This window comes from Myodes glareolus, chromosome 7 (genome assembly GCF_982192425.1).
Source record: "Myodes glareolus chromosome 7, mMyoGla1.1, whole genome shotgun sequence".
Lineage (NCBI taxonomy): Eukaryota > Metazoa > Chordata > Mammalia > Rodentia > Cricetidae > Myodes > Myodes glareolus.
In genome coordinates, this window is record NC_142032.1 from 57544800 (window position 1) to 57567463 (window position 22664).

General features: G+C 48.6%; 1 protein-coding gene across 6 annotated transcripts in view; it reads left to right on the top strand.

Moving 5' to 3' along the window:
* The window catches only part of Syt12 (synaptotagmin 12), a 31932-nt gene extending 10992 nt beyond the window's left edge, over nucleotides 1-20940 (top strand). For 2 of the 6 annotated variants that reach the window (XM_048458231.3, XM_048458234.3), the window contains 6 exons: nucleotides 4890-5083; nucleotides 10022-10414; nucleotides 13011-13226; nucleotides 14419-14539; nucleotides 16584-16717; nucleotides 19092-20940. In XM_048458231.3, the coding sequence (XP_048314188.3) occupies nucleotides 4890-5083; nucleotides 10022-10414; nucleotides 13011-13226; nucleotides 14419-14539; nucleotides 16584-16717; nucleotides 19092-19265 (1232 nt within the window). In that variant the 3' untranslated portion in view covers nucleotides 19266-20940. Of the gene's footprint in view, nucleotides 1-4889; nucleotides 5084-10021; nucleotides 10415-10662; nucleotides 10954-11553; nucleotides 11737-13010; nucleotides 13227-14418; nucleotides 14540-16583; nucleotides 16718-19091 lie in introns of those variants that run through there. The other 4 variants (XR_015738392.1, XR_015738393.1, XM_048458232.3 and 1 more) reach the window with 4 other exon arrangements.
* Nucleotides 20941-22664: the final 1724 nt, after the last annotated feature.

Here is a 22664-nt window from a genome sequence, read left to right on the forward strand (position 1 = left end):
GGCCCCACATCTGGCTGAAACACCAGCCTGGTCTGCAAACCCTTGTCCCTATGTTGTGTGATTTCTTTATATTAAAACATATCATGTTGGGGAGTGATTTTATTTCTTTTTCTTAGTGCTGGCAATGTCCCTACCACCCCCATCCTAATGATCTAAGTTGTCATTCTCAAAAGCCAATGATATTCCTGCCTGTGACAGAAGCGCCAACCCCCAGCAGCTCCCTCTATGGGACCTTCAGGATGCTCTCAGAGCTCCTCTGTCATAAATAAGCCAGTGACTCACAAGAGACATGACATGTTGGGATTTTTTCCCCTTCAAATAATACATCCTTTGGGTGGAACCACTGAATGGGCGTATTTGTCACCTCCAGTCTCCCAGGGAGGACACTGATGCCCAGAGAGGCTGGTGACGAGCCAAGGTACCTGAGCAAAGATGGTGCCTGTTAGCTGCGTGACTTTGTCAATCTTGATTTCCCTCGTGTGACAGCAGAGAGAGCTCATTGCTGGAGGAATGTCTGGCTGAAGGTCCAGCCCTGTCCTTCAGCTTGTTGGGCTTTGGGGAGCAGAGACAAGGAGCCCCTCTGGCTCATGGTGCCTTTTCTCTCCCTTCCACTGGGCTCAGGCTCTTTGTCAACACTTCTTTTCGGCTGGCCCACAACTCCTAACCCCTGTTGCACGATCTGCCTTACTTCTTTTTATTTTATTTTATCTTGTATGTATGATGTTGTACCTGCATGGATGTCTGTACTACTTGTATGTACATGGTGCTCACAAGGACCAGAAGAGGGTACCTGGAGCTAGAGTTATAGCCAGTTGTGAGCTACCATGTGAGTGCTGAGTTTCAAACGGGGGACCTCTGGGAGAGCAGCCGATACCCTTAACTGCTGAGCCACCTAGCCAGCACTGCCATACTTCCTGCTCCTCCACGTATCTCAGCCTTCCTGCATTGCCAGTACAGTTTCCAGCATCCTGTTTGATGTATCTGTTTGCCTGCCCGCCCCTCTCTGATCTCAGGATCTGGACCCGGGGCTCTCTCACTCAGTGCTGGTTCCCCTGTTCACAAGGTGCCGGCATGTCTGTGCATCCAGCATTCGGTGATCAGTCTCCACCCTGCTTCTGTTATTTCTTGTTTCTTTATTTTAATGTATTCATTAGATCTTGGTTTCCACTCAGAAAGACCCTCCATCCCTCCTGCAGATCTCTACCTTGCCATTCAGAGGGAGCTAAGATAGGTGTGGCTCTGATTCTTACCTGGAGTAAGCCCAGCTCTACTCACTTTCAGTTCTGGGGCCTTGGGAGAGTTACTTCCCCAAGCCTCAGCTTCCCCATTTGAGTTGAGTACACAATAGTACTGGAAATGGCTTAGAGTCCTATCTGGCTCCACTGTCGCTTGCCACATGAAACATCTTGGTGGCTTCCTTAGGACATCAGAGACAGGTTCCCGAGCAGGGTGAGACCACGTCCTTGAGCACGTGTGGTCCTGTCATGGCCCATGCACTGCACAAGGTGAGGATTCACGGGGAAATGGTTGAGGGATTAAATTGCTACGTGTGGGAACAGAGATTCCCGTGGTGACAGCTACGCCCTGGTCAGCAGAGGAACAGAGCCTTTGGTTTCTCTTGAGGCCAAGCACAGCCTGTGGCCACCTCTTGCTTAAGTGGAGCTGGTGTGTTGATTTGAGGTTAGAGATTTACTAAGAGATGAAATCCACTTGAATAAGCTGGGGATTGGAGCTCATACCTGTAAATCACAACACACGGGAGGCTGGGACAGGAGGATCACAAATTTGAAGTCAGCCTGAGCTGCATAGTGAGACCCTATCTCAAAACAAAATAAAATAAATTCAACTACTGTACAGTTAATTGGGCATGGCGGGAAAGGCTTCTAATCCTAGCATTTGGGAAGTGGACACAGGGTGAACAGAAGTTCAGTTCCAGCTGTGTGACAAGCTCTAGACCAAGCTGGGAGGGATGCATGAGAATTTGTCTCAGAAAACAAAAGCATCCGCTATGGACTTCACCACTTTAAAACGTGCACAGCAGTGGCTTTAGGATAATAAACAGCCAATGGATTTTTAGAATATTTTCATCATCCCCAAAAGAAATTCTATCCCTTCGACTACCCCCGTTTACCACATCTAAACAGTTTTTTTAAAAAATATATTTATTTATCTACTTATTATGTATACAATATTCTGTCTGCAGACCAGAAGAGGGCCTCATTACAGATGGTTGTGAGCCACCATGTGGTTGTGGGAATTGAACTCAGGACCTTTGGAAGAGCAGGCAATGCTCTTAACTGCTGAGCCATCTCTCCAGCCCCTAAACAGTTTTTATCATTTTTTAAATTTATTTTTATTTTTTGTGCATTGGTGTTTCGCCTCCATGTATGTCTGGGTGAGGATGTCGGGTCCCCTGGAACTGGAGTTACAGACAGTTGTGAGCTGTCATGCGGGTGCTGGGAATTGAACCTGGGTCCTCTGGAAGGGCAGTCAGTGCTCCCAACTGCTGAGCCATCTCTTAGCCCCATAGTTTTTTTATTATTTTTGTGTGTATGTGTGAAGTGTATGAGTTAGTAAGTGTATGCGTGTGTGAGTGAGCTTTTGACGTGTGTGTCTTCCTCCATCCTTGCTCTCTACCTTAGTTTTTGAGACAGAGTCTCTCCTCAGCCTTGCCAGTTGGCTCGACTGTCCGGTCAGCAAGCTCTGGAGACCCACCTGTCTCTGCCTACAGCACTAGGGTTACAACATGAGCCACCGAACCTGGCTTTTGTGTCAGAGCGCTGGGATCTGAACTCGGGCCTTCATGCTTGTACGACAGGCACTTTACTGTTCCAGCCTCTCTCCAGCCTCCTGAAAAGTTCTGATGTAGTCATCCCTCCGTACCATCAGGGACTTCATTCCTGGACCCCCACTAAATACTGAAGTCCACAGATGACCACGTTAATGATGTTCGCACAGTTTCTAGGCGCGTCCTCCCGTGTGCCTTCAGCCATCTCTAGGTGACTCCTAACACTTAATATAATGTCAGTCCTAGTAAATATTCATTGCCCTACTCTATTAAGGGAATAGAGACAAAGGAAAAAGAAGTCTGAAGTCAGGACAGTTATAGCCTGATTGCACAGTCTGTTATTCAGGATGAGTTGAGGCTACGGGGAGGGGGGGATGGAACCCACAGACAGAGGCTGACTGTAACAGAATTACACAACATGTGGTCCCTGTGACCAGCTTCTTGCAGCCACCAGGATGTTCTCAAGGTTCATCTACTTTCCGTTCTCTTACCATTGACCTTGTTATTTCCAAGTAACATTGTTTGAGTGACTGCACCGTGTCCCATGCATTGAGTGTGTCACTATTTGGTTTAGCCATTCACCCGCTGATGGGCGTCGGGTTGTTCTAAGTGGGGCTTAAAGCACAGGTAGCCACTTCTTTTTCTCCTCTGAGTCTTCATCCTTTTCCCCAAGAGGGAGAGGTCATCTTGATTCTCTGAAGTGAGAGGCCCCTGAGGACTTTGAGGCCAGGGAACCCATGGAAGCTGTTGTGTTTTTCTGAAGCCTGAGGGATATCTAACCACCGTGTGAGGCTTTTTGGTCTGCTCTGGTCATGTACCTCCCAGTAGAAATGTATAGTTTTGTGGAAGAGGAGGCAGAAGAAGGGATCTCAAGAGTGTGTTTAAGCTGGTTGTGGTGTCACACATATATAATCCCAGCACTTGGAAGGCTGAACTAGAGAATTGTGGGGCTAGAGAGATGGCTCAGTGATTAAGATTACTGGCTGCCTTTCCAGAGGACCCAGGTTCAATTCCCAGTACCCACATGGCAGCTCATAACTGTCTGTAACTCCAATTCCAGAGGGTCCAATAGCTTCACACAATGCAAGCTAGCATACTTAAAATAAATAATTTTTTAAAAAAGGAAATAAGGAATTGCCTAGAATTTGAGACCAGCCTGGGCTTCATAGCAAGACTGCCTCAAAAAAAAAAAAAAAAAAAAAAAAAGAAAGAAAGAAAGAAAGAAAGAAAGAAAGAAAGAAATCAAGCAGAATGTCTTGTTTAGCACTGAATTTGTAGGATCTTATACCAAGTCTTGTAACTTTTTTTAAATAAAAATTTTAAGTATAACTTTTTTAAATAAAAATTTTTATTTTCTTTCTTAAATTTATATTTACTACATATGTATTTATTTACTAATTTAAATTGTGGCTTATATATGTGTGTAGGCATGCTGTGGCACTCGTGTGGAGGACAGAGGACAATTTATGGTTATGTTCTTCCACCATATGGTGCTCAGGGGTCATCAGTTGGTGGCAAGTACCTTACTCAATGAGCCATCTTGCTTTTTTCTTCACAATAAACATTGTGTAGTACATAGCGTCACTAGGTAGGGCGATGCCCTTAGAAGGTGGAAGGAGGATTGGCGCTAAATCTCAGCGACATAGCAAGTTTGAGGCCAGCCTGGGCAGCATGAACCCCTGTCTTAAACAGACAAACAAGCCAGAAAACAGGGCCTTAGGTGTCTCAGTCAATGAAATGCAAGTCTGAGGACCCGAGTTTGGTTCCCATCCACTACGTGAAGTCAGGATGACATGGTTTGTAATTCCATCACTGGGGAAGCAGAGACATGAGAGCCTTGGGGCTTGCTGGCCAGCTAGCAGAACTTGTGTCCAAAAAGGGTGGACAGCTTCTGAAGAACACCACCTTAGGATGACCTTTGGCCTTCACATGCATTCACCCACATGTGCATGCACACCCATTCGTGTGTCTACATACATGCATGCTCACATAATAAAAAAAGCCAAGCACACAAACCATGTAAATGTGTAAGCACTCATGGTAATCAAATTCCCCTGGTGATCGCTGTACCCCACTAATGACAGACTGCCTTGCCTTGCAGTCATCAAGAGCCCCCCTGGCTGGGAGGTGGGTGTCTACGCTGCCGGGGCCCTGGCACTGCTTGGAATCGCGGCTGTGAGTCTGTGGAAGCTCTGGACATCGGGGAGCTTCCCCAACCCCTCCCCGTTCCCTAATTACGACTACAGGTACCTGCAGCAAAAGTATGGAGAGGCCTACGTGGAGGCTAAGCTGAAGGTGAGGCTTCCGCTCCTGCGTAAATCCATGTCCCACCATCCATTCTGAGGGTCACCTTCCAGGCCTGTCCCCTCTGTGAGTGTGGATCAGACCTCTCTTACACCCCTGCAGATCGACAACTCCTAACCGTGAGCTTGTTGAATAAATGTTTGATGTTGAGTAAGGGATTTATCACAGTTTTAAAAAACAATCACAGCCAAAGCCGGGTATGGTGGCGCACATCTTTAATCCCAGCAGTCTGGAGGCAGAGGCAGGTGGATCTCTGTAAGTTCAAGGCCAGCCTGGTCTACAAATCGAGTTCCAGGCTAGCCAGAGCTACAGAGAAAACCTGTCTCAATAAAATAAAATAAAATAAAATAAAATAAAATAAAATAAAATAAAATAAAGACAGAATCCCTATCACTTGGACTATTGAGGTGACTGACTCAGCGAGTGAGGGACTCTGCCACCAAGTCTGGTGACCTGAGTTGGAGCCTGGGGAATGACATGGTGGAAGAAGACAACCGTCTCTTGAAAGTTGACCTCTAACCTCCACATACACAGACTGTGGTGCAAGTGTCTACACATATTCACACCAAATACATAAATTTATTTTTTAAAAGAAAGCTATCGTGTGGGCAGGAAGATCGGAATTTGGTTCCCAGCACCTGTGTAGGTTAACTTACAGTCTTTTATAGCTCTGCCTCCAGGGGATGTAATGTCTCTGGATGACACATACACATACCCATAATTTATTATAATAATAATTATTATTGGGCTGGAGAGATGACTCAGAGGTTAAGAGCATTGCCTGCTCTTCCAGAGGTTCGAGTTCAATTCCCAGCAACCACATGGTGGCTCACAACCATCTGAAATGAGGTCTGGTGCCCTCTTCTGGCCTGCAGGCAGACACACAGACAGAATATTGTATACATAATAAATAAATAAATAAATATTTAAAAATAAAAATAATAATAATTATTATTATTTGTTTTTTGTTTTTTTTTGTTTTTTGGGTTTGTTTTTTTATTTTTTATTTTTATTTTTTTAATTTTTTTTTTTTGTTTTGTTTTTTGAGACAGGGTTTCTCTGCATAACAGCCCTGGCTGTCCTGGAACTTGCTCTGTAGACCAGGATCTCCTGGAGCCCACAGAGATCTGCCTGCCTCTGCCTCCTAAGTACTGGGATTAAAGGTGTGCACCACCATGCCTGACTATATAAAACTTTTTAAAAGGAAAAAAATCTTAGCTGGACAAGGTGGTGCACACCTTCAATCCCAGCACTCAGGAGGCAGAGGCAGGAGGATCTCTGTAAATTCAAGGTCAGCCTGATCTACAGAGCTTACTCTGTAGCTCCTGATGTCCTGATCATCCAGGACAGCCATGACTGTTACACAGAGAAAACTTGTCTCAAAAAAACCCAAAAAACAAACAAAGAAAAATCTTAAAAATCTGAGACTAGCTGTGACAGTTTACACCTGTATTGTATGAGCAGTGACACGCCTGTGTCATGTGGGACTGGACGTGACAGTTGTATGAGCAGTGACACGCCTGTGTCATGTGGGACTGGACGTGACAGTTGTATGAGCAGTGACACGCCTGTGTCATGTGGGACTGGACGTGACAGTGCACACTGTAATCCTAGACCTTCGGTGGCTCAAGCAGGAGGATCATGAGTCAAAGGCAGCCATGTCTAGGCTGCACAGTAAGACCTTGTCTCAAAAGACTTTCCTGTGGGCCAGGGAGGTGATTCAGAGGGTAAAGTGACATGCCCACCTGTTACTAAACCTGATGACTGAGTTCAGTCCCTGGGGCCATGGTAGGAGAGAACAGACTCTTCCCACAAACTGAAGTTCACACACACCATCACACCATCACACCATCACACACACACACACCATCACACACACACACACAGAGAGAGACAGAGACAGAGACAGAGAGACAGAGAAAGAATAAATAAAATGTAACAAAAATTCTAAGAATATCACGTTAAAAAATAGAGGAAAATACAAATAATAAAAAAATTTTTAAAAAAATTTATTTATTTTTATTTTATGTGCATTGGTGTTTTGCCTGCATGTATGCCCATGTGAGGGTGTCGGATCCCCTGGAACAGGGGTTACAGACAGTGGTGATCTGCCATGTGGGTGCTGGGAATTGAACCCAGGTCCTCTGCAAGAGCAGTCAGTGCTCTTAACCACTGAGCCATCTCTCCAGCCCCCTAGAAAAACATTTTTATAAATGCTTCTACCCAACTATTAACTACTTGCTTGTTTATTATTTGGGATTTGTTTTTAGACACTGTCTTGCTGTATCTTCCTGGAACTCACTATGTAGACCAAGCTGGCCTTGAATTTGTAGTGATCTTCTTGCCTGTGCCTCTCTGTGATGTGTAAAACTTTATTATTATTTGGGATGCTGTACTTTTCTTCATTTTTTTATTGTTTGTTTGTTGTAAGATTTTTTGGGGGGTTTTTTGAGACAGGGTTTCTCTGTAGCTTTAGAGCCTATCCTGGAACTAGCTCTTGTAGACCAGGCTGGCCTAGAACTCACAGAGATCCGCCTGCCTCTGCCTCCCGAGTGCTGGGATTAAAGGCCTGCACCACCACCGCCTGGCATTGTAAGATTTTTTTAATTCCCCTTCCTACCCACCCCTCAGGTGGTAGTGGCACAGGCCTTTAATTTCAGCACTCGGGAGGCAGAGGCAGGCAGATCTCTGAGTTCAAGACCAGCTCCATCTAGAGATCTAGGTCCAGGACAGCCAGGGCAACACAGAGAAACCCTGTCTTGAAAAAAAAAAATCAAGATGAGGGTTTTGCCTGCATGTATATCTGTGCACCACGTGCGTCCTTGGTGCCTGAGGAGAGTAGAGAGGGCATCAGGTCCCCTGGAATTGAGGTCATGAGCCACCATGTGTCCATGTGTCCGAGGGGGACTGAACTTTTATGTCTTCCTGGAGAGCGGTTAGTGCTCTCAGTCACCCAGCGGAGCCTCCAGCCCTGAGATTTACTTTAAGGTTCTCGTATGTACTGCTGAAGCTGAGATCATTCCATACTTGGCAGAGGATTTTTCAGGCATCACATCCAGTTCCGGAGAGCACAGCATGACTCTGTTATCAGATCGGATGTTCACCCGTTTGGTGGGCCCCTGCTACTCTCTTGGGGAGAGGGCAAACTGGGACAACGTTTCCAGGAAGCGTTTGGCAACACACGTCGAGAACTGACAAAAGGGCTGTCCTCAGAGTTGGGATCTTACTAAGCTATTTGGGGGCTGCTCGTGGTGGAGCACGCCTTTAAATCCAGAACTCTGAAGTAAAGGCAAGCAGATCTTTGCGAGTAAGTTCCAAGCTAACCAGGGCCCTGTCCCAAAAACAAAAGAAAAGAAAGCTAATTGAGGCTGGGTGTGGTGGCATCGCCTGTTATTCTTTGTAATCAAGAGACGGAGTCATAGATAATGGTGGTGCACACCTTTAACCCCAGCACTCGGGAGACAGAGGTAGGCAGATCTCTGTGAGTTCGAGGACAGCCTGGTCTACAGAGTGAGTTCCAGGACAGCCAGGGCTGTTTCACCATAGAGAAACCCTGTCTCAGGAACCCAAGGCTTTCCTTGGCTGCATAGGCGCGCATGTGGAGGTCAGAGGACAGTTTGTAGGAGACAGGTTCTCTCCTCCCATCATGATCCAACTCAGGCTTGGTGCCTGTCACCTGTACCTGCCAAGTCGTCTTTCTGGCCCTTGGGTTAGGTTTTTGTGATCTTCCTTTGAGGCTACTCAACCAACTGTGAAGTGACGTAATCTATGATCCTTAACCTAGTCCTTTTCGTTTGAACATTTAGTTAATATTGTTTGATGGTCTTGAGACTGGCTTTCAGGAACCTGACCTTGAACTCCTTACCCTACTGTTTCCACCTCCCACATTTTGGGGAAAATGTGCTCCTCCACATCCAGCAGCTTTTCCTTCTTCCTCTTTCTCCCCCCCCACTTCTCCTCCTCCTCCTCTTCTTTTTCATTATTTATTATGTATACACTGTTCTGCCTGAAGGTCAGAAGAGGGCACCAGATCTCATTGTCGATGGTTGTGAGCCACCATGTGATTGCTGGAATTGAACTCAGCCAGTGCTCTTAACCTCTGAGCCACTCTGAGCCATCTCTCCAGCCCAGCTTTTCCTTTTTTTCTTTTGGTTTTCGAGACAGGGTTTCTCTGTGTAACAGCCCTGACTGTTCTGGAACTAGCTTCAAAGACCAGACTGGCCTCACAGAGATCAGCCTGCCTCTGCCTCCCGAGTGCTGGAATTAAAGGTGTGCACCACCACCACCCAGCTCCAGCTTTTTCTTTTTATAAATGCCATTGCAGCTGACATTTTTATGAAATTTTGTCACAACAAATAAGTAATTTAAAGCCGGGTGGTGGTGGCACACACCTTTAATCGCAGCACTCAGGAGGCAGAGGCAGGCGGATCTCTGTGAGTTTAAGGCCAACCTGGTCTACAAGAGCTAGTTCCAGGACAGGCTCCAAAGCTACAGAGAAACCCTGTCTCAAAACAAGCAAACAAACAAACAAAACCAACAAAGCAAAAAAAAAAAGAAAGAAAGAAAGAAAGAAAGAAAGAAAGAAAGAAAGAAAGAAAGAAAGAAAGAAAGAAAGAAAAAGAAAATGCTTTCTTCCATTCTGGTTAAAGAGAGAAAAAGCTAGATGTGGTTGGTACAGGACTGTAACTACAGCACTCAGGGGTTAACGCAGGCGGGCTGGGAGTTCAGGCCAGTCAGGGATATGTAGCAAGTTCCTGTGTTGAGAGAGAAAGAAACAAAGTGGCCTGAAGAAATAGTCCCCTGGGCTGGTGTTGTGAAAGGAGAGACTAGGGTTTTTTGAACAAACAGGCAAAAGACATCACTGCTGTCCCCTAGAGATGGTGCCTGTGACCCATGTAATGCTTCCCTGTTCCTTTTGTTCACCCACAGAGAGTCCCTCAGTGGAATGCCCAACGGACCAACACTCGGGGACCATCCAGCCGCAAAGGCAGCCTCAGTATCGAGGACACCTTTGAGAGCATCAGTGAGCTGGGACCCCTGGAGCTGATGGGCCGGGAACTGGACCTGGCCCCCTACGGTACTCTCCGCAAGTCACAGTCGGCTGACTCTCTGAACTCCATTTCCTCCGTGAGCAACACCTTTGGGCAGGATTTCACACTGGGCCAGGTGGAGGTGAGCATGGACTACGACGCAGCCTCCCACACCCTCCACGTGGCCGTGCTGCAAGGCAAGGACCTCCTGGAACGTGAGGAGGCCACCTTCGAGTCCTGCTTCATGCGCGTCAGTCTGCTGCCAGATGAACAGATCGTTGGCATCTCCAGGGTAAGTGGGGCTGGGCCAGTGAGGTGCACTGGGTTCCCCGAAACGGGTCAGGGAAACTGACATCTGGGCTGGTGGGCAGATCTGCAGTACCAGACAGGATGACAGGGGGCGCTGGAGAGTAGACCAGAATGTGACTCTAGAGGAGAATGGCCAGGGATAGAACCAGCTTTGTGTTACCGCTGTGTACTGGTTTCAATCTTCCTATCACTCAAGGGCAGTGAGTAACTGTCCATCTCCACATCTGTCAGCATGGAGTCTTGGCAAGAAGAAAGATGGCCCGCTCATTTGGCTGATCTGGGAGAGAGTTCAATGACAGTCTCATTTGCTATTTGCTTTGGAATGGGTCGAGAAGAGGTGGCCTCGGTGGTGGCATGGTTCCATGAGTTTGTGAATGAGAAAGGAGGCCCACCCCAGGAACTGAAAAAAAACATGAAAGTGAATTCTGGGCCCCAAATGAAAGGGTCACCTTCATAGGAGCTGTGTTCTCGCGTGAAAGTGTGTGGTCGGCCCCCGGGGAAACTGAAGATATGATTTGGAAGGTAAGCACTTGAAGTCCCCTCTGATCTCTGTTTTCTTCTGGTGACCCCAGTGGCTCACCCTAATGGAAGCCAGAGACCTAGGGAACATGCTGATACAACCCCTGACCGTCAGCAATCAAGAGGAAAGGGGTTGGATCCAACAGGGAGGATACAGGATACCTCCAAGGTGCCCCACCTTGACAGCTACACCCACTGCCCGGGCTGGGAGGAGTCCAGATCCTGAGTCCTCTGAGATGGACCCTGCAGGACCAAGGGTCGTCTGTGTTCTTGGAGACCCGTCTGTATGGAATCACACTGGACACTGGGTGGCTGGCTCTCAGTGGTGGATGTTCCATTGCACCCCCAGAGTACCCCTTAACTCTAGAAGACTCTGAACTAACCACCAGTCTTCTATTCATGTGCTACTGAGAGTCTCATTTTCTACTGACAGTATAGCAGCAGTGGGTGGTTAGGAATTGGGCCAAAACCCAAGTTCCACCCTTACTTGGCGGTGTGACCTTGAGCGCGTCACTGTTCAGTTCCGTGTCTGTCAAATAAGCATCACAGTTATGAAGAAGGGCTGGGTTTATACTGCAGAGTACTTAACTCAGTCCTTGGTAGGCGTCGGGAGCAGTTCTCAGGACCGCGAGGAGCTGCTGTTGAGCTGATACACATTATGTTGCTTTTGGCCTGGGCCACATGAAAGACTTTGGTTGACTCAGGACGTGTTCCTTGAGGAGGGACACTGGCGGACAGAAGCTTGGAAGAGTCTAAGGCGAGGACTGTGTGGCAACATGGTTCCAGGTTTGTGTATTGGGGTAGAGTGGCTGCAGGAAGAACCCTTCAGAGCCAGGCAGAGACAGAATATGAGATCAAAATAGCTAGAGGCTAATAGGGTTTGTTTCTAGGGAGAGAGGCTCGGTGACATCACAGCCTAGCAGTCACTGTGGGGGTGCAGTGTTGCCTCCAGGTCGAACAACCCCCTCAGATCAGAGAAGGTGCCAGGGATGAGAGCTGCTCTCTAAATACCACCGCACGGTGACTCAGACGGCCCCCCACAGAAGGGCAAACAGAGCCTCACTGCACCTCCCTGAGGACTGCCCACAGCTTCCTGGGAGGAGGCCAATGGCATCCGAAAGCAGGAGTGAGCTGAGGAGCGAAACATGCCCAGCCCTGCCTGGTCCCTCCACCCATCTGTCGATCTGTCCACTCATCGGTATATCTTATGACAATCAGAAAGTCTTCACCAGGCTTTATAGGAGGCTGTGGTGTCGGTGGGCTGTTTACAGTTATCCAGCTCCCCCTGTATGCCTGTCCCACGGCTGTGCTAAGTTGGGCAGACAGGAGAGAGAGAGAGAGAGACCAGTGTAACCACTGCGTCTTGTGAGATGAAGATTACTGGGATTCAGAAATGGAAGCTTCTAATGTCAGGCCAATAGGTTAACCATAACCAAGAAGGAGACATTGAGGCTTTTAAACCTTCAGGGTAATCTCAACATTTGGGAGACAGAGACAGAAAGATCAGGAATTCAAGGTTGTCCTCGGCTACATAATGAATTCGAGGTCATTTTGAACTACATGAGATCCTGTCTCAAAACAGCCAAAAACCAATCAAATGCTACCAACAACCTAAACCTTCAGGTCTACCAGGTCTGGTAACTGGCACTGTAATCTGAGTGCTCTAAAGGCAAAGGCAGGAAGATGGCTGCAAATTCAAGGCTAATTTGGGCAATATAGCGAGTTCCAGACCAGCCAGAGCTGCATAGCAAGACCCTGATGAAGAAGGGGGAGATCACTGTGAGTTTGAGGCTAGCCCGGTCTATATGGTGAGTTCCAGGATAGCCAGGGCTACATAGTGAGATCCTGTCTCTGACAAGAAAAAGAGGGGAGGATCATATTTGTAATCCTAGCGTTTTGGAATTAATGGCAGGAAGCTCAGGAATCCATCCTGAGCTATGTGGGTTCCGGTCTCAAAGCAAAGTTAAGGAAACAAATTTTGAGGGCTGAAATACAAAAGGAGGACCAGAATCGAGACTGTGGGTACCAGAAAGCCCCTCCACGGCCCCTTCTCTCTATAGATCCAGAGGAATGCCTATTCCATCTTCTTCGATGAGAAGTTCTCTGTCCCCCTGGATCCCACAGCCTTGGAGGAGAAGAGCCTCCGATTTTCTGTGTTTGGCATCGATGAGGATGAGCGGAACGTGAGCACTGGGGTGGTGGAGCTGAAGCTGTCTGTGCTGGACCTCCCGCTGCAGCCCTTCAGAGGCTGGCTGTACTTACAGGACCAGAATAAGGTATTGCGTGCTTTGGCTCCCTGTTCACTTGTGGCGAGAATACACACACACTTCCTAAGAAAGATGCCACTATCCTGTCCCTTCACCTGGACCCTGACAGCATTAGCAGAGCAGAGAAGGGTACCCAAGCCACACTCTAGGGAACCGCTCACTGCCAGTGCATGTGGTGGCAAATACGCCCTCTGGCTGCCACTGTTTACAACTCTGATTTGATTTTTTCAACATTGTATTTATTGTGTTTTCTATGTGCATGTGTGTACGGGCATATACACACAGAGAGAAGGCATGTGGAAGTCAGAAGACCCCTTGTCTTCTCCAAGTCGGTTCTCTCCCTCACCACGTGGGTTGTGGGTAATTGAACTCAGGTCATTTGGGTTGGTGGCAAGTCCTTTTACCCACTGAGCCATCTCTCTCGCCCTTTTCTCAGTTCTTTCTTCTTCTTTTTCATTTTTTGGTACATATTTATTTTTATTTTATGTTTTATTTATTTATTCTTATGAGTGTTTCGCCTGGTTTGCCTGGGTATATATTTGTGTGTCATGCACACGTACCATGCTCATGAAGGTCAGAGGAGGATGTCCAGTCCCCAGGAACTGGAGTTACATATGGTTGTGAGCTACATGGTGGGTGCTGGAGACTGACCTGGGCCTTCTGGGAAGGAACCCAGTGCTCTGAACTGCTGAGTCATCTCCAGCCCATCATCTCTGTGCTGACCACATCGTCAGAGGTTCTATTCCTTAAGCTACTGTTAGGGATGTGTGGGTCTGACCCGAAAGAGGGCTATCTCAGACAGGGGCCAAGCTGAAGCTTACTTTTGTCATGGTTACAATTTCAGGGAACGTTGTTGCTTAAGCAAATGCTGTCAACTTGGATCCCTTTACACTAGTCAGGGAATGCTTTCCTTGGCCCCGAATGAGGAACAAAACTACATCTGAGTGATGCACTTGACAGGCAACCTCTGGGCCTCCTTCCAAGGCATGGTCTATACCCGGAGCAAGGGAGGGTCTGCTCATCCTCCCTGGTGTGGCAGGGGGTGGGTTGGTTGTCCTTTTCTCAGTCCTGTCAGCCTGGTGCCTGGTTAAGAGTTAGTCCCAAAGCAGCGGCTTTCCGATGGAGAAGGAAGTATCCACCTTTCCCTGGACCCCTAGACCCTGGAGGGCAGAAGAGTCCTGAACCACACCTATTTTCATAGGCTGCTGATGCTGTGGGAGAGATCCTACTGTCCCTCAGTTACCTGCCCACAGCCGAGCGTCTGACTGTGGTTGTGGTGAAAGCCAAGAATCTTATCTGGACCAACGACAAGACCACAGCAGGTGAGGGCCTATGTCCTCGGTTCCTCCACATGGTTCAGGGGGAGCTGTGTGCTATGAGCATGTACTGGGCACAGGGCCAGAGCCCCTGTGGGTTCAGCTAAGCTCAGGAGCCAGGTATGCTGGGGAAACATGCGAACCCTGGAGGGTGACAAGCAGCCCAGGGAGTGGAGTGTAGAGGAAAAGGGAAAATGACTGAATCTGAGGGCAGGAGCCAACACTTGGGCTGTGGCACCAGACAAGAAAGGGGGAGTCGGTCTCCATCTGTCAGAATTTGAGCTCAGAGACAGGGCAGCAACCCGGACTTTAAATGGGGAGGAGCCGTGCCCCAACCCTTGGGGTGGGTGTCCTGTGGGCTCTAACACTCTGGTCTGTGAGGACTTACTGGGACTTGTCTGCCGAGGACCCCAGGCAGTAGGAAGACTTGGTATCTCCGAGCTGCACACTGTTAGGCTCCGCTGTGTTGGTATTCAGTCACTCAGGTCTGCTGTCTGCACTCAGGCACTAACAGGAAGAGAAGCATCTGATCTGCCTCCTACCAGGGAGTATGTGGGAGAGAAATTTGCAGTCGGCTGCCCTCTCTTGATTGGCCATGAGAGCCTTGGGTTTCTCAACTGGGAAGTGAATTTTAAATAATATCGAGGGTCTGGGGATCTGGATAGATTAGGTCAGTTGATAGAGTGCTTGTCTAGCATGCATGAAGCCTTGGGTTCAGTAATCACACTGCATGGGCCCAGCGGTAGTGGTGGCACATGCCTTTAATCCCAGCACTCGGGAGGCTGAGGCAGGCAGATCTCTGTGAGTTCGAGGCCAGCCTGGTCTACAGAGTGAGTCCCAGGACAGTCAGGGCTACACAACACAGTGAAACCCTGTCTCAGGGAAAAAAAATATACAACATGGAAATATGTGCCTATAATCTTTGCACTCAGGAGGTGTAGGCAGGAGAATCAGAAACTCAAGGTCATCCTTAAAATAACATCAAGCTACATACAGTGGTATGCACTTATAGGCCCATCTACTCAGGAGACTGAGGCAGGAAGATCCCTTAAGTCCAAGAATTCAGAACCAGCCTGAAACACATAATGAGATTTTGTTTCTCAATATCCGTCAATCAATCAATGCCCAATAGCAAAGTAGGTATGGTAGCTCCTAGTATTCAATGGGGTGAAGTACTAGGATTACAAATTCAAGGCCAACCTGTGTTACCTAGCAAGTCAGTCTCAAAAATAAACAAAAAAGCTGGAGAAATTGCTCCAAGGTTAAGAGCACTTGCTGCTCTTGGAGAGGACTGGAATTTAGTCCCCAGCATCCACACTGGGCAGTTTACAACTGCCTGTAACTCCAGCGCTCGGCCACCCTTTTCTAGGCTCTGCAGGAACTGCGCTCACGTGTGCACACCAAACAGAGACACTTTCTGTATACATAATTTAAATACATAAATCAAATTAAAAGTAAATCTTATAAATAAACTGGGGGTGGTGGTGGCATGAAACCATTCTTGAGAAACCCCGAAATAAACAAGTAAACAAAGCGTGATTTGTCAAGCCAGGCATTGTAGTTGGCAGTTTTCATCTACGCAACTCAGGACTCTGAGGTAGGAGGATCCCTAAGCTCAGGAGTTTAGAACCAGCCTGGAGCACATAATGAGATCCTATTTGTTTGTTGTTGTTGTTTTATTTTGTTTTTATTTTTGCTTTTCGAGACAAGTTTCTCTGTGTATTTCTGACTGTCCTGGAACTCACTGTGTTCCAGGACACAGGAACGGGTTGATCTTGACCTCATCTACCTTTGCCTCCCAAGTGCTAGGATTAAAGGCATGCGCCACCACCATCCTGCCCAGCTCCATGTCTTAATATAAATAAATAAATAAATAAATAAATAAATAAATAAATAAATAAATACCAAACAGTGAACTCTGAAGATAACGGCTATAGCCAAGGACCAGGGAATTAAGAGGCAGTGGGTGGAGCCAGAGTAGACAGGGCCATGCCATGCCATGCAAGCAAGCAAGCGTGTTACTGACCCTCACCCACATACCTACCTGTAGACCCCTTCGTCAAAGTATACCTGCTGCAGGATGGGAGGAAGATGAGCAAGAAGAAGACGGCTGTGAAGAGGGATGACCCCAACCCGGTGTTCAACGAAGCCATGATCTTCTCGGTACCAGCCATTGTGCTCCAGGTGAGGTGTGCTGGAGCCTCACAGGACTCTGGGCCACTGCATCCCTTTGGTGTTGCCTCATGGGAGGGACCTCAAGCCAACCTCCTTCTAGTCTATCACTAATTGAACCCACCACTATGTGCCAGCCGGTGGTGAGGGTTGTGGACCCAGGCACTGCTTTCTTTATGCCTACGAAGGATGGGTAGGGAAGTCCCTAGACTTTGTAAACCCCACTGGAAGCTTCCCCAGTGTGAGTACTCAGGGGGGACTTTCTGCAGGAGGTGACAGCTCAGCTGAGCTCAGAGAAACCACACTGGCCTGAAGATGAGCTAGAGGTGACCCCAGGGTGTGAACCTAAGTCTTCAGAGGTCCTACTGCAAAGACCTCACTAGGATCTTCTCATTCTAGAGTTTCCAGACAACTATGTGCTTCTGGTCTGTCACAGACTACTGGCTGGGGTGGTAGGATGAACCACAGAGAATAGCTTAAGCCTTGTCAGTCAGAAAGTGGGGATTTCACTCCCTCCTCTCCTCTCTTTGTCTCTTTCTATCCTTAGCTACGCCTAACAATCATCCTTGTACTAAAGTCTGCCCTGCAGCCCAGGACTCTCGGCAGGGCTCACCTAGTCCCCTCCTGGGGATGTTCTTGGGGATTTCTTTGTTTTCCAGGGCTGATGATGAACCGGAGGCTTTGTGTGTGCTAGGCAACCACTTTACCACTGAGCTACCCTGCTAGCTCCTGTAGATTTGGAAGCTGGATGTCAGCCTTACTCTGGGTGTCCCAAATCTAGGAATCCAGGCAACATTCCAGCATATCTGGCTGGTCCTAGGATCATAACCTTGTCCCTTATTGGCTAATTCACCAATTTGACCACCACTTTTGCCCTGTTTGTCACAATGCCCCTTCCCTCTAACCTCCAAAACTAAAGCTGCTGGAGACTAGGTAAGAACATCTGGGCTACCATCTCAAACCTGTTCTTACTTAACCCTGACCCTCGGCTGTGATCGCACATTATGCCAGTAGCTGGGAGAGGCGCCTGTAAGTGCTCTGTTGATGGGCCAGTACTGGGTCACACATTTTCTGTTTGTGGGTTTTCTCCCCGCCTACATGTTTAATTTTCTTTCAACAGCAGCCCTATGGAGTAGGAAATGTTGTCATATTTTAAGAACAAAGAAACAGGTAGCAAAGGCTCAAGTCCAAAAGACCGGAAGCTAGAGCACACACAGGATCCTGGGTTTCCACCACACACACACACACACACTCACACACTACTCACGCATGCACACACTCTTGTGCACACATATGTGCGCGCACACACACGCACACACATATACACACACACACACCACACCTTATAAATCAGGCATGGTGGTGCACTCACTCAGGAGGTGGAAGTGGGGGTCAGAAGTTCAGGGTCATGTCCCACTCTGAAGGGATTTTGAGGCCAGCCGGAATTATAGATAAATATAAATAATGAGGTGGCAATGGTCTTTAGTTCTAGCACTTGGAAGACCAAGTTTGAGGCCAGCCTGGTCTGCATGGTGAATTGCAGACTACATAGTGAGACTCTGTCTTAGAGCTTGGCGTGGTGGTACATTCCTTTAGTCCCAGTACTTGGGAGGCAGAGGCAGACCTGGTCTACAAAGCGAAGCCAGGACAGCCAAGGCTATTACTTACACAGAGAAAAACCTGTCTCAGAAACAAACAAACAGAAAACAAAGGAAGGGACTGAAGAAATGACTGAGTACTTAAGAGCACTTGCTGCTCTTCCAGAGGACTTGGATTCAGCTCCTAGTACCCACGTGGTAACTAACAACCACCTGTAACTCCAAATTCCAGGGGATCTGCCTGTCTCTGCCTCTGCCTCCCAAATGCTGGGATTAAAGGTCTGCACCACCACCGCCCGGCTTAAAATGAATCTTTTTTTAAAAAAATATTTATTTATTTATTATGTATACAATATTCTTTCTGTGTGTATGCCTGAAGGCCAGAAGAGGGCACCAGACCTCATTACAAATGGTTGTGAGCCACCATGTGGTTGCTGGGAATTGAACTCAGGACCTTTGGAAGAGCAGGCAGTACTCTTAACTGCTGAGCCATCTCTCCAGCCCCTTAAAATAAATCTTAAAGAAAAAAAATGTTGAGGGACAAAGAAGTGAGAAATAGCTTTTAAGTCCGGCTGCAGCTGTCACTTTTAGCACTTTGTGAGGTCACATCATAGCTGACTATCCATCTGTAAGTAACCAGGACAACTCTCCATTCCCAAGTCACACGGGAGGACTCAGAGAGCCATCTGTACCTCAGAGGGCCTGGTATTCACAAGTTGGGACCTTGGAGCAAGGGAGAGCCCTTCAGCTGCTCCTGGTCCCAATCTCTCATATCTCTTTCTCCCCAGGACCTGTCTCTCCGAGTGACCGTGGCTGAGAGCAGCAGTGATGGCCGTGGGGACAACGTGGGACATGTCATCATTGGTCCAGCGGCCAGTGGCATGGGCACCACACACTGGAACCAGATGCTGGCCACGCTGCGCAGGCCTGTGTCCATGTGGCACCCAGTCCGGCGAAACTAGCAGCCAGAGCAGGCCAAGTGGGCAGCAGAGCCGTCAGAGCCTGGCACCATCTCAGTTCTACCCAGCGATGCCCTCTCTATAGTCAGCTGGAGCTGTCGACACCGGGGCCGCCTCACCTCCTAGGGGGTCCTCATCAGTCATCTTGGATCCTCTGTCCGGACTGTCATGGAGGAATGGGTGTGGCTCTTCACCTGGGGACCTAGGGTAATTTCCTCACTAAGGACTATGTGGAGCTGGCTGGGGACTCAGCAGACTGACCAAGTGTATACTAGGGAGCCTAATTAAGTATGTCCCTTAGCCTGCAGAGGCACATGAGTTTCAGAGCTGGTCAACACCCCTTCTGTGATTCTCTTAGAGGCCAGCTGTCTTGAGGGAGCTAGTCCCTGTACTGACAGGGCTAATGTTAACAAGACGCAGCACCCAGGATGCCATGTCAGGAAGTCAAGATGGCCCCTTTCCGATCCTGGTGGATAGCTCAGTTCTGATCAAGTGACTGCCCAGCCAGATGGACTTGGGAAGGAGCCCTTGGTCTTGGGGAACAGGGAGGATCTCTCAGACAAGAAAGAAGCTGCACTTTGAGGGTTTGGGAGTAAATAGCATCCACATTTAGCAGGGGTGTAGTGGGGGTTGTGGTGAACAGTCAAACAATAGAAGGGACGGGACACAAGCTAGCCCATTTCAAACACAGACTCTGCCTACAGAGTGGGGACAAGAAAAGGCCAGGAGTCCAGGCCCAGCAAAAGCCTGTAGGCCACATGAAGACTCCCCTAACCCTCCACCCCTGAGAGAACTGGAAGTCTCCAGGGGCCCAGATCCGCCAGTGCTAGCTGGTGTCCCTCCAGGCCAGGCTTCTCTCGAAGGGAAGCTCTCAGGCAGGCCTAAACCCAACCCTTGGAATAATGGGCATCTTAGGTCAAGTTCCCAACACAGACTTCAGGGATAGTTAGCTTAGACTGGAGCTAGTAGGAATTCTGGGGAAATGGTGTTCAGCAGGCAAGGGTTGGGTTGTACAACCCCTATCAAAATCGTTCCCTGGCTCCCAGCTGGTCAGTTAGTGGGGTTATCACATCCCCCAGATATCATAAATGTCATTTGGTAATGGCGGCCCCAGGGAAGTGGTGGCTTTTGGCTTCTTTTCTCTGGTACCTGCAGATTTAAAAGGATAGTGGGCATGGGGAGTGATAAGAAGAGGACTCAGGTGGCTGCCTCTGGTCCTTGGCCCTAATGAATCATGGATACCCAGATCCAATCAGGAACCATGGAGACCCAGGTCTAATCAGTTACCATCTATGTCAAGGGGAAGGGTGGTTAGAACAGGGACACACGTCAACAGGACTGGAGGCAGGACACCTGCCGTAACTGGACCCGATTGAAGCCAGACTTCTCATCTCAGCCTGCGGCCAGTATCAAAAGGTGAATCCTGGACCAGGGATACTGGTGGCTGGGCCAGGCCTTGTCATCTGGAAGCCCCGGACTCTTTCTAAGCCAGTGGCTTTGCAGGGCAGACCACATCTCCCAACCTCCATTCCCTTGTTCCTTCCTTCTATACTGCATGAAACGTTGACAGTGTGCCCGGATGGCTGTGGTGCTGACCAAGAATGCTGACTGGAATGATTCCTGAACCAAAATAAAGCTGGAGCAGAAGGGGGCTTACAGGGAGCCCTGGCTCAGCCTAGAGCATCTCACTGTCTTCACTGGGAACCTTGGGTCCCACAGGGGTACTGTGAGATCCCCAGTACCAGTCCTGGTAGGGAAAGGTGGGCACGGGGGAAATCAAGAAAGGCTTCCTAGCAGTGGCACTTAGTTGAGCATTAAGTATATAAGGCAGGAAAAGCATTTTGAGTAGAGAGCATATTAATTAGAAAAGGGCAGGAAGGGACCCACAATTGGCAGTTCTCTGCCTTGCTAGCTCAGGGGAGGGAACCAAAGATCAGGGAGCAGAGCATAGACCAGAGAGGGATAAAGGGCCTTCTTTACAAGGTCATCAAGAACTGATGCTGCAGTCCAGCAGCCCTCAAAGGAAGGCAACTGTGGCATTCCCTCTGTAGATATGTAGAAACCAGAGCCTAGAGAAGTTAAGTAACTAGCCTAAAATCACACAGCCAGAAAGTCACCGAGTTATGATTCAAGTTGAGGCATTATGGTTCAAGAACCCATGCTCTCGAACCTGAGGACACACAACCCTTTTTCTAACTCCTCAGAAGTCACTGAAGGGCAGCTGAGAACTTTCTGGATCCCAACATACTCCTTCCTTTCTCCTGGGAGTTCCGGAGCTAGATAATAATCCAGTGTCTCAGGAAGGGGTAGGTGGGGCAGGCCTGATCATATGCATGTGTGCATTGTATGGCATTCTCAAGAACACCCCGCATCCCAGGATTTCTCTGTGTAGCTCTGGCTATCCTGGAACTTGTTCTGTAGACCAGGCTGGCCTCAGACTCAGAGATCTGCTTGCCTCTGCCTCCCAAGTGCCGGGATTAAAGGCGTGTGCCACCACTGCCATCATCATCCGATTTAAGAATAAAGAAAAATTTAAATTCCAAGCATCCACCCAGTAGACCACAGGGCACAACTGGGGACCCATGGAGAACCATAGCCTGGCAGAGACTTGAGAGACTGAGGGAGATGGGCTGTGGAGCCTCCCGGCATCCCCATGAGGGATGACCATGAGGTCCTTGTTCTGCTGGCAGGAGGGAGCCTGGGAAAGGCTCTGAGCAACAGCAGGCCCAGGTTGGGGTTGAGGACCCAGAAGGGAAGTGAACCAACGTAGTTCTAGGCGGAGAGGGGCAAGCAAAGCAGGCAGGTTGCTCAGTTATCTCTAGGTTTGGGGTTCATTAAAGAGTACTCAAAATGGCTGGAGAAATGGCTGCTGCTCTAACAGAGGACCCAGGTTCAGCACCCACAGAGCAGGCTCACAACGGTTTGTAACTCCTCCACTTCCAGAGGATCTAGAGCCTTTTGTTCTCTAGTCAGGCATGTGTTCCACTTACATACACACACAGGCAAGACACTAATACACACAAAGTACAAACAGATAAAACCTCAGAGGCGCTACTGGAGAGAAGCAGGGTGGCTGAGGCTGGCAGCGGCATGTCCTGTCCCCATCTTCTTTCATGACTCTCTTCACCTGGCTCCACCCCTTTTGACACCTTCCCTGGGCACCCATCCTTTCCCACTCTTTCCAGTCCCCTTTTCCTCGCACCCAGTCTATGGGCCTGCCTTCAGCGTCCTGGGCCCCTCTCTCTAATGACTTACCCAAGAGGAAAGTGTTGCTGACCTGCCCATAGCAAGGGGAGGATGAGTTCTTTGGCACCCACTGATGACAGAAGCTGTTACCTCTTTCTCCTTTCCCCTGCCTGAGCCCATCCATCTGTGTCGGCAGATACCCAGAGCGAGTTAATT